We start from the raw sequence: 12,226 nt of genomic DNA, 5'->3' as shown, positions 1-12,226 counted from the left end.
ACTGAGATTAAATATAAATTGATTCCATTTCCCAATTAGGTGACTTCACCATGTATCTTGCTCTTCACAGCTATGCTTTACATAACTGAAGTAGAAGGACATTATGACTTCTGTGGGGAGTTTATTTTTATTCTTTAATCATTTAAGTTCTATAATTTGAGGGAGAGCTTTTCTTGTTCATTCTGATTTAGCTGTAGAGCTAAACTCTGAAATGTTTCACATGTGTCTCTCCAGAGTTTTGAAATACTTCAGCCAGCATATGTTGAGTCCCCACCCAGTTTCCTGGCATCTCTGCACCAAGATGTTTTCACTGCTTCTCCTCAAACCTAATGAGACATTTTTTGACACACCAAGAAAAGCTGAAAATGCCCACCATATTTCCCCTAACAGCTTGGGCACCCCAGTCCAGAGGCTATGAGCAAACTGCTTCCCTGTGCCTTATTATTTATTCCCTTTATTTTGCTGCTCTGGCTGACCATTTGCAGGGAGGTGGGACAAACGTATGGGAAAGGAGCGAAAAAGAGGAAATAACAAGGCAAATGTTAGGAAATTGACCTGTTGTATGCTGTCGTCGGGCTGTGATGCATTTAGTTAGAGCAGCATGAGGACTTAGTGCTGAACACCCAGGGAGCATGTGGATGAGGTTTTCATCTCCTGAACTGACAAATCAAATGCACTTCAATTTGTGCATGCAATTTACACATGGACTGCCACGTTTCATTCAATAATGGGTGATATGGAAATCAATCAGCCAATAATTTGGCTGAATGGACTAATCCATCACACTGAATGTCAGAATGTTCAGTTTTTTTTTTTTTTTTGTATGTGATGTGTTTAGTATAGATTATGCTTCCAAATTCATCACAGCGTTAAGATTATATTTATGTGGATATGAATAAGAACCAGGAAAGGCAATGAATAGATCACATTATGACATTATGTGCTCACTGACACATTTTCTGTTCTAATTTAGCAAACAGAACCAGAGTTATGGGACATCCAGATAAAATTTGTTATCATGGGAACTTGGGCGCTTTAATATTATTCAGAAGAAGTAAAAGGAAGAATATCAAATGAGCCAACCGTGCTGGGGGTGACATTCTGAAAAGGTGTGACTTTCAGAAATTTTGGGGGGCAACAACTTGCATTATATTCACTTAATATTCTGTATTATTCCATAGCCTTTTAGAGGCAGCAAAAGACCTCAGACTGGAGATATTGATATTCAATTTCTAGAATATCAAAGGAACCACCTATTCCTTTGTTGGTAAATGGTAAATGATTGCTTAGTAAAATGTTATTTTATTATTATTATTATTATTATTATTATTATTATTATTATTATTATTATTATTATTATTATTATGTAATGTTGTAAATTTACCAAAATAAAGTTCATCTGAATGTTAAAAGTAAATCTAAATTTGAGCTATTTCACAAAGAAATTGACACAAATTTCTGAATATGCAAACTAGCACACATTCTTTTCTTTTGAATCCCATAAAATCCCAATTAAACTCTGACAAGTTTGTGGTTGTTGCTTGACAAAATACAAAAAAAAAGAAGCTTAAAGTGAATGGATACTTTTGCAAAGAACTGTACATTTTCAATAAACAAATGAATCAAGACGAGAAAAAAACGTTTTCCTCAAATATACTTTGTATCATACTCTTAAGCCAGTGGTTTACTTGTGTCTGAAGAAATAAAGCCTAATATTTTTCTAATTCAAATCTCAAATCATCTAAATACTTGAGTTATGTGCTCTCAGATAAATTTCCCCCTCCACACTGAGCCTTTCAGACCTAATTAAGAGTTTCTATGAGGCCCTCTACTGTCAGAAGACCACTTTTTTATTTCCATCTCTTTCCTAATTTAGCTGCCAGTCATTCTGGCTCACATCCAAAATATCCAATCTTTGTGAACTAATATCAGGCTTCTCCATCTGTGACCAATTAAAGCCCTTTTACACTGATCCCATCATATGTTAGCTGCTCTTCATGCATTCATAGCTGCAAAAGCAGGGGGTAAAGGGATCATTTCAGCTGCCCTCATTACATTTCCTTCACGGGCATCATTTTATCCATGTCACGACGGCTTGACCCTGCAACCTGACACACTCTGCCTACTTTTTAAAAAGTGTGATTAGTAGTTCTGCCAGGAGAAAAGCAACTCCAACCGTAGTTTGAGGTCAGCAGCTAAATCAGGGCTGCCCAAAGTCGGTCCTCGAAGGCCGGCATCCTGCATGTTTTAGTTCTCTCCCTGGTTTAACGCACCTGGATCAAATAATGGCTCATTAGAAGGTCTAAGAATAACAGTTGACATGCTGAAAAGGTTGTTACCGCCACCAGGGAGAGAATTAAAACGTGCAGGATGTCGGCCCTCGAGGACTGACTTTGGGCACACCTGAGCTAAATAGATCACTAAACCTCACTGTTCAGAACCTCCTCTTATAAAAACAAAATCCTCGCAGAGCAGCTGGTTCTGAGTCAAACAGAACTGGTCTGTAAAATGATTATTTACCCAGTGGTGTTTTTTTTTTCTACTAACAAATGTAAGCTGTCAGTAAAAGCACAGCTGGGTAATGAAGTATTGATTTTCACAGCAGGATTTCACATAATACAGAGTTTTAAAATAATGCATTGAAGGGGGAAAAAACAGCTTATTCTGCTTTATGTGCGCTTGTGTCAATTTTATCAGAAGAGGCACAAGAATAAAGCTGGTTTTAGTGAATTGTATAAAGTTTTGACATATTTGAACATAGATTCTGAAGGATTTGGGTTGCATTTGAGTTTCAAGGAGTTCAACTTTACCTGTTTGAGTCAGAGTTTGATCCCTAGTCCATCTAACGATGTTGGGCACTACTACAGATAATTCAGAAGAAGCGCATAGTCGGGACTCATTCTGCAATAGCTTATCTGGACAGCTTATTTTTTAACTGGAATTTTTCACAAACAACCAGAGAGAAAATATCTACCGACAATTGTGAAGACAGAAACGTCTTGTTGATGTCAAAGGAGCAGGGGTAGATGGGTTCAAATTGACAGAAAGGTAACAACCATTCACTACCAAGGTAGGTAAACACGGCATGATCACTGAAACTGTACATTAATGGATTGAGAAAATGCTTCATGACCAGCTGCTCCTCCATTTCAGTTGTTACATTCAGATAGGGTCATGAATTTTCTTGTTGGTTTAATAGTGGGGGTAAATTTCCTTGACACACTTTTGGTCCCTTAATGCCAGTGGCCATTCAAACACCACCTGAGTGTTGTAAATCATATTATTAATGGCTAATCTGAATGGCTGCATCTAGCAAGATATGGCAAAATGTCACAAAGCTTACACTATAGCAGACTTGTTTCTTGAACACAACAAGTGGGCAGCATTTAATTAAGTGGCTAGTGGCTCTGTCTCTAGAGTGACATCGATCAAATTAACATGTCTAGCTAGTAGCATTGAAGTACTTAGAATATACTGATAACATTTCACTGTGGAAAAATATATTCTTCAGTAAAAGTTAGCCAGAGCTGAGGAAAATACAGTATAAAGACTGGCTCACATAAAATTAAAATAAATAAATAAAAATCACGGAAAAGAAGTAAAGCTGATATGACTTCACTGTATTAAAGTTTCATCAAATGTCACCATTGTAAATCCGAGCAATAACGGGACATACTTTTAGGCAGTTTTAGGAAATAAATATGGGGATCTGCCACCATCTAGTGGCCACACTGCGCAATGCAGTGGCGTCCTTCGCTACGTCATACAATAACAAGGAAGTAGCGACCAAGCCATCAGCACCATGGGTGCATGGGTAGATTTATTATCACTGATTGATTTCTAATTATAAAACTTTGACCTTGCATGAACAATAAGCATAAAAAAAAAAGATTTTCAGTCTTTATTAAGAAATTTCTTGATCGTACAATGACTGGGTTTATGTCTGGTGTGTTTTTTTTTGTTGTTGTTGTGTAGTTCGGTGAAGTATCATGGAGAAATACTCCCAAATTAGAGTGATCGGGGAAGGGTCATTTGGTCGGGCTGTGTTGGTGCAATGCAGAAACACTCAGGAAAAGTATGTACTTAAGGAAATACAGCTGCCAAAGGTGAGTACGAGCATAATCTTTTAAATGTAGCTTTGACGTAATTTACAATAGAATAATCCTTTGTATGGTACAGTTGGAATTTATTCTTAACTTAGGGGGAAAAAACTCTTAAAGGCGACTGTTACATTAGAAAAAGAGTTAAATAGTTTAAGCTATAAAGAAAGTGACCGACTAAAGTATGTTTTAAGCAAAGGCAGATTACTGCTCATTTACAGGAGTTGGTCATTGTTTATTGTCACATTTTACAGAACCAGTCCAAATTGCAAAGTTCAAGAAGGGAAGCCGTTCTACTGTCCAGAATGAAGCATCCCAATATTGTGGCTTTCAGGGAGGCATTTGAAGGTAATTTTACACAGTACAATTAAAATGACTTACAGCATCTTAAAGTATATTTGTATATTTTATTGACATTTGTGTTTTCTTATTCACGTTATACCAACATAAAGTAGTGGTTCTTACATCGTATGACAAACTCGAGGTGTGGATGGAGAAAATTTGACTACATAAATTTTACGTCTGGACTTTAACTGAGCTATTCTAATACAAACATGCCTTGATTTAAACTCTTACACTGTAGCTCTTCCTGTATGTTTTGGGTGGAAGGTGAACAGAGGCCACAGTCTCGTGTCGTTTGCAGCTTCTAACAAGCTTTTTTTTTTTTTTGTCATAATCTTTTACAATAAAAACTGAAGAAAATGTATTCAATTCTTTTATTGAGCTGGGATCATAAAAGTTGCTGGCCCCTGGTCTAGACCATAACATATAAATAAAACAGAACAAAGATTGTGATCGAACTGGACAAAATGTAAAAAAAAAAAAAGTTCAAGGGTTGGGAATACTTTTTACTCCGAGCTGTGCAAATATCTTTGAATAAGATGAAAGGAAATGTGGTTGTGTGTTTCCAGGGGATGGCTTCTTGTGCATTGTTATGGAGTACTGCGGTGGAGGAGATCTGCTTCAGAGGATCCAGCAGCAGCAGAAATCCTCTCAATTCACTGTTGAAAATGTAGGTCGATTTCCCTGAAGCTGTTTTTTTTTTTTTTTTTTTGCTACTGATCTTCTTTTTGTCCCTGTTCTAAAATTTTTTTCCTCTTCCCCAGATCTTGAAGTGGTTCGCTCAGATGTGTGCAGGTGCAAAACATATTCATGATAAAAGGGTTTTGCACAGAGATTTAAAGTCCAAGGTAGAGTAGCATTAAAGTATGGATTAACATTCGGGCTGAAGTGAATTGCTCAACCGTAACAGAGACGAGTGCATGATCACCCTCTTGTGCATAATGTCATTTTGCCACAGTTCAATGCTCTTATGTTTTGCCTCATGTTAAATCACCACTTCGGTCTCATTTCCTGTCGCAGAACATTTTCCTGACTGATGACGGTTCAGTCAAGCTCGGGGACTTCGGCTCTGCTTGTGTTCTGAACAGGTGCTGCAGGAAAACACATTTAGATCGCCTGTCCAGGCTGATTTCTCATTGCCGCTTTCGCTGCTATGTTTTAAAGAATGACTGTGAATTTCTTACAGCTCAAAAGCTTATGCTCAGGCATATGTTGGGACGCCGTATTATGTGGCACCAGAAATCTGGGACAACAAGCCGTACAACAACAAGAGGTACGCTGCAGCAGTTATAAACCTAATTATGAATCATTTAGTGATTAAAAATATTTAAACAGACAAACCAAACTGATTTGACTTTTGCAACAATAAATATATAAGTACTTCTTAGTTGCTGAAAAACTCTTATGTTTTTGGTTTGTCTTGTTGGCAACAACATGTTGCCAGACATAAACCCAGACTTCAATGATTTTCTTTATTTCTCTAATAAAAGTTTGGATGTTTCTTGTCTCTATAGCCAGGAGGATATCTATCTTTAAAAAAAAAAAAAAAATATATATATATATATATATATATATATATATATATATATATATATATATATATATATAAAAAAAACACAGAGCGCAGATTTCCTGAAGAACTTCAGCCCCTTCCAGCAATAAGTTTTGCTGCTTAAAAGGATTTGTGGAGGAGTTGTTTTCAGAAGATTCTCTAAGCCCATGGTGGGCTTGCCTTTACCGATTCCTGCCAGTTTTTAACGTGCTTCTGCCTGCAGATCAAAACGCTGGCCTACATACAGATATCTGCACAAATTCTGCAGAGGTTAATCATATTATGCACCATATCCGGAAATCCTTCAGTTATTCAGTTGCAGTTTTACAATTAGAAACATTATCATTCACTTCTACATGTGGTTTTCTTTTTAGAAACACCCCGGGCAATGTGCTGGACGGGGGCATCTTTTGGGAGGTTGGGCGGTCCCTTGTGGAGTACTGGTGGATGGAGAATTTGTTGCTTTTCTTGAATTGCTGGTAGTCAAGGGTTGCAGACTTTGAGTGTGGTTGCATTGACGTGAGAACCTCTTAAAAAAAATAATTTAAAAAATCTCCTATTAAGCGCTTTTTGCTGTGCAACTATTATTCATTTAATCCAAAAAGAAACCCGTCAACATATCAGTCCTAAACTCAACCAGGAAAGACTGAGCTTTTTAAATGTTGATGTTAAAAGTATTTTTTTAGGTGCAGATGCATCCTTTGCTACAAATAATCGATCGTTTTGGGCAATAACGTTTTTATTTTCTTGTGTATAAAAGAATCAAGTTATTTGCTTATCTGCATTTTTGAACGTATTTCTAATATTGTGTGAAAATAAGCTTAATAAGTTAAACGAAAAATCTGCAGAATTTAATCGTCGGAACAATTGATTAGCTAATTCAATAAAGTCAGTGGTGCAACAGGAGAGATGTGTAATTTTATCCCTGACAGTTGAGGGCAATTTACTGTTTCACTCAGCTGTCAGGGCAGGTTATGTAAAGAAAAAAAAAAAAAAAAAAACAAGGTGGAGTTTTGAAATTGAGCTTAGTCTCAGTTCCCATCTGAGCAGGAGTTATGTAACTGATGTAATCGTAATTCTCTGTGACTGTGCATGACAAATGTCTGCATTGTGTGAATAACCACGTCTGTCTTTTTGTGTTCTGCAGTGACGTGTGGTCGCTGGGCTGCGTCCTCTACGAGCTCTGCACCCTGCGACACCCGGTACTCGTCCTCCCGTGCCCTGGGTTTAACCGACTGGACCTCTGCTTAAATATTTATGAGTCACTGACTAAAATCAGCTAGATCAGCCTCATGTTGTCAGCTGAGTTAAATTAGCTGCTGTGTTTTTGTGGCTTGTTGTCTCTCTGACCCTTACTCCCATTTCCTGCGTTCAGTTCCAGGCGTCCAGCTGGAAGAGTTTGATCCTGAAGGTGTGCCGGGGCGCGTACCCTCCACTCCCCAACCACCTGCCTTACGAGCTGCACTACCTGATCAAGCACATGTTCAAGACCAATCCAAAAGACCGGCCGTCGGTGCGCACAATCCTGACCTCTCACCGGGTTTCCAGACTCCTGCGCTCTCATCTGCCCCCACAGGTGGAAACGCTCTGATTTCACAGAGTGATTTTACAGCTTGTCCTTTGACAGGAATGTCAAAATCAGTTGAAACTCTTACTCATATCCCTCATCTGTGGAATCTGACAAAGCTCGTGTTGGTTCAGGTTTTATTACGCGCTGCACTTACTGCTCTGGTTTGAACCCTTTACAGGCTTCAGAGGAGGAGGGAGAGAAGAGGCGAACGGGTCGATGGAAGAAGGAAGAAGGGCGGAAAGTGGCCAATTTCCTGGGAGAGAAGAGTTTAATAAAAACATCAACAATTGAAGGTGGAAAGTTCAATACGCTTGATTTTAACTTGCCTTAGCAAAGCATTCCTAATCCTGAAACATTTTCACTCTGTTTTTAGGCTACATCCTCAAACTCAAGTGTATTTTATTGGGTTTCATGTCAACCATCAGCATGAATCAGAGCAGAAGTGTGAAGAGGAAGAAAAATAATATGTGGAACTTAATAGTGTGGTGTACAGTCACATACCTTAAAATAGTGTTTGTAATATTATAAAATAATTTTATTAAATAATTTGTATAGATTTAAAATGAACAAGAACTAAACATGAAAATGGTGGTGAGATTTGGATTATGGATTAAAAATAATTTGAATATTATTTAGAGGTGGGGTATAACAAATGTTTGCACTTCATGATAATTTATTACTTTATTTTATATGTTCTATCATATGAATAACATTATTGCGACAGACGTTAATATTGTTATGTGACTGTTTTGAAGTAATATGTTGATTATAGTATAATAATGCAAGTTTGCACAATAAACCTCCATTTTGCAAACACCTGGAACCTAAATCTATTTTAAATATCCAAAATTGAGCAAAAGGACGAGAAAAACAGAAACTGTAAATAAAATAGATTATGGGGCCTCCAAACAAAATTGCCCTTTAAAAAATATTAATTAACTTATTGAGCTCATTTTAGTTTATAATGCGATTAATTGATTAATGTCTTACTGCGACAGGCTTGGGTGAAGATGTACCTAAAAGCTGCTGTGAGAGCTCAGAACCAGGCTGTAGGAAGCAGTGGACGGCTGAGTCACCGAGCGCCGTGCTGCAGATGTTGGCCAACGCCAGCCTGGCTTCATCAGACAGCATGGCTGCGGCTTGCCAGACCGGCTCCACCCGTGAAAGTACGACAGCGGCGAAATTTAATTTCCTGAGCTGTTTGAAAGAAAACTAGATCCCAGTGTTCCTTCCTTGTTGTTGCAGGTGACTCAGAGGCCGGCAGGCAGAGAAAGCAGTGGGTGCGGGAACCTCCCGAGCGGCTCCTGGCCCTGCTGGAGAAGGCCCAGCTGAACAAAGCTTTCAGCACCTTTTTAATTCACAGAGGAGGTCAAGAGCACGCTTTCTTTTTTTCTTTTTTTTTTGCCCTAAGCATCCTCAATGAAACATTTAAATCATTCCAGATGGTGTAAAAGGTTTTATTTGATGCAGGGGTTTTTTTTCCGTTTCCAGATGACAACCCACTGGTTGGGCCCCTCTCCCGGCAACAGGGTGATGACACCGATGGGCCCGAGCTAGAAGTAGCGGACGAGTACAGACTGCAGCCTCGCTCTGATGATGAGGACACGTAAGAACGTTTGCTTTTTTTTCCCACACATTTTATGTTCTAGTTGACGTGTCATCTTTCTTGTCATGTAGTGTCAATTAGAATTAGAATTCAACTTTTTTGTCATTGCACGTCACAAGTACAGAGCGATGAAATGCAGTCTGCATCCATCCAGAAGTGCTTAACAAGAAAATAAAAATATTTTAAAAATGTACATTGAAGTTTTTTCTTCTTTTAAAAAAAATGCTAAAAAATAAGTGTCATGAATTAGTCACAAGTTTAGATTTTTGAGTGAATATTGGCCGTTAAGCGGAAGGAAAAGCAGTATTTGTGTTAGTTTAACTGATAAAATCACAATAAAATGCACTGAGGCTGTAACATGAGAAAATGTGACGAGTTTAAATGCTTATCACTATTTTTGAAAAGCTCTCCATGTTGTTTTTTGTGCCACATTAGGTGGTTTCTAATGTTCAGTCACATTAGAAACCAACAGGTTTCACAAAATGTTCTTGTAGAGAGAACAATCTAAAATATAAACAGTGAATAAGACGCAACATGTTTCCACCACATTTGACTACTGTTGATGTGAGGAGCAGCCACACTGAAATGCAAAGTCGACCTTACATGTCGTGATTTGGGGTGGTCAGAGTGGCTGAAATTTCTGAGTGGGAAGTCCAACTTGAAAGGGCGTTCCAGTTGATTTTTCTGACTGAGAGGTCAGAATCTCCCAGTTCTGACTGGAACACAGCATAAGCCCCAGGAAAGCAACCAATTTAAATAAACTTTGCTAACTATGATAACGAGAGTGTTCATGCAAATGTCTTATTAATGGCTTCAAAGAGAGTGTGATTAAAATGAAGCTTAATATTAGTGGTAGTACCCTTCTGCACACAATTCTAGTTTTTGAATTTCAAGTTGTTTGCTGTTCGATCATTCCGCCCTGAAACAAAAACAGAGGTTATCCTGAAAAACCCAAGTATCACACATAAAGTCCAATAATGAAGCTCCAGATGGTCAGAAATACAAAGGAATGCCCAAAATGTGAACATTTCCTGTTCATTTTTATGGATAAGTTGGACTTTCCGTATATTTCTGAACCAGTCTGTGTAAAAATAAACAGTTCAGACCCTGAATATCGATGTGGACAGAGTGAGCTGTCTGAGTACCTGCAGAATGCCTGGAATGTGTTAGCTTTGTATCGTTTCTATAAAACAGCTCTCCTACGAAAACACTGTTAACATTCATTGTATTGTGTGTTCTGTCCACACAGGGACTTTGAGGAAGAATCTCCTTGTGACTGGGTGGATGAAGTTGAGAAAATATTTTCAGAACACTAAAGCCTCGTTCCTTCAGACCTCAAACAGAAAACACTAACTTTTCAAATGTGCCAAACTTTTTCTTTTCTTTTTTTCCACAACGTTAGTTTGGGAGAAGAAGTAACTTTGAATATGTGAGTGAAATAATTGTGTCTGTAAATGTTTGTTTTCTGTGAGGTCTGTGTGTGTGTTTTTTTTTTTAACCGAGGGTAGCATCTGCTCCGTACTTTTTGGGACGTCGGTGATAAGGTTCCCCAGAAGACTGAAGGCCGTCTCAGAGGCTGCTCCTTGGGAAAGCAGGAAATATTAAGACCCACAGAAGCTCATTTCCTCTGATATCAAAAGTAGACTAAACATGTCTTGTCTTTAATATTGTTTGACTTTCACGCTCTTGAATTAAACCTAACATTGTACACATCTGGCTCTTTTGTCTGTTGCTTTGTTTTATTTATGTTGTTGCAGACGGGTTGGGGCTTTGTTCTTCTTCCCTCCACTAGGTGGTGTTAAAGCTCCTGCCTGGACTTGAATTGAATCGAAGTTATAAAGAATATCTTAAATTGAATTAAACATGAATGCTTATTCTCGTTACATGGGAGATTAAGACTGAGTGTGAAAAGAATCTAGTTTTCCAATTTAAAAGCTTGACATTGTGGAGGAAAAGAGAACAATAGAAAAACCACAAGTTTGGCAACAAAAAAAGCCAAGCCCTAGCCTCGCCCAAGTCGTTTTGGGCTCACCAGGATATAGACTAAACTATAAAGAGGCTGATTCACCAACAGTCACTCCAGAGATGAATTATCCTGGTTGCCAAAGTTTATCCGGAGAAGGAAACCTCCTACTCCATGACAGGAGTTTCCTCGCCTTGAGCCTTTCAGTCTGCCTGGGAAATTTTCTTTTTTTTTTTTCTAATAAGGAAGCTCAGTGAGGCAGCTCTGCGCTTATCGTGAACTCACAAAAAAAAAATCCACATCCAGAGTTTACAGTCCACCCCCCTCCCTGCTGTTTTGACATTATTTTTTTCATGTCCCCCTCCAGCCCCCTCAAAGAATGCTCATGTTCAGTGAAGATACAGATAAAGTGGAGCAGCAAAGTTGACTTATAGTGCCACCGAGTTCTGTGTCCTGCAGATAGGAGGGTCTCCCATCAGTGGTCAAGATGTATTTTAACTGTGTCCTCACAGCTCACCACATGACATGAATAACTTTCCTTTCTGTGGTCTCAGACCTTCAGTCATTTTCTGATAGGAAATGAAAAATAAAGTTAATAAAACATTGTAAAAGTTGTATAAATTTGGAAAGTGAATATCCTTTATCTGTTTTATCTATTTTTGACATGTATTTTATGCGCTTCTCAGTGGTCAGTGGTAAAGATGTTAATGGTATTACAGCATTCAAACATAGTTGGCAGTTGCTGAGTATGTTTATACTAGTATTTTTAGTTGATTTTTTTGTTTTGTTGTGAGGCCTCCTTGCCATTACCATCATCTTTAGCTCCCTGCATAGACCATCAATGAAGTTCATGTCAGGACTCCGACTTCCAGACTGGAAGTTCCAGTAATAAGAAACATTTTGTTAGGAAAATCCCACATTGAGAAATAATTGTCTCAATCAAAATCACATTGGCTGCAAGTTAGGTTACTGTTTATAAATGCTCTAAAAGCCACAAATATCCGTTTGTCTCAGTTACAAATATGACATAATGCATGCTACCCATCCTTCCATTGGATATACCTAATTATAATGCAAGGTCGTAGGGGGTGCT

The 12,226-nt window shown here is 38.2% G+C and overlaps 1 protein-coding gene across 4 annotated transcripts; it reads left to right on the top strand.

The window, feature by feature from the left end:
• The first annotated feature begins 2,567 nt into the window (after nt 1-2,567).
• nek3 (NIMA related kinase 3) lies at nt 2,568-10,884 on the top strand. 4 transcript variants are annotated; one of them, XM_015029309.1, is made up of 14 exons: nt 2,568-3,070; nt 3,976-4,106; nt 4,355-4,448; nt 5,012-5,112; nt 5,207-5,290; nt 5,463-5,530; nt 5,629-5,715; nt 7,142-7,196; nt 7,370-7,570; nt 7,743-7,857; nt 8,563-8,730; nt 8,810-8,932; nt 9,056-9,170; nt 10,420-10,884. In XM_015029309.1, the coding sequence occupies exons 2-14, from the start codon at nt 3,990-3,992 to the stop codon at nt 10,484-10,486; spliced, it is 1,395 nt and encodes a 464-aa protein (XP_014884795.1). In that variant the 5' UTR covers nt 2,568-3,070; nt 3,976-3,989; the 3' UTR covers nt 10,487-10,884. The 4 variants fall into 4 exon arrangements, with proteins under 4 accessions (XP_014884795.1, XP_014884804.1, XP_014884786.1 ...); XM_015029318.1 differs by lacking the exon at nt 2,568-3,070 and adding an exon at nt 3,747-3,814; XM_015029300.1 differs by lacking the exon at nt 2,568-3,070 and adding an exon at nt 3,777-3,871.
• Nucleotides 10,885-12,226: the final 1,342 nt, after the last annotated feature.

Source organism: Poecilia latipinna, unplaced genomic scaffold, assembly GCF_001443285.1.
Source record: "Poecilia latipinna isolate Pla-1442-1.1 unplaced genomic scaffold, P_latipinna-1.0 Scaffold10, whole genome shotgun sequence".
Taxonomy (NCBI): domain Eukaryota; kingdom Metazoa; phylum Chordata; class Actinopteri; order Cyprinodontiformes; family Poeciliidae; genus Poecilia; species Poecilia latipinna.
Note: the sequence above shows the minus strand (reverse complement) of the source record. Positions and strands in the feature narration are given on the sequence as shown.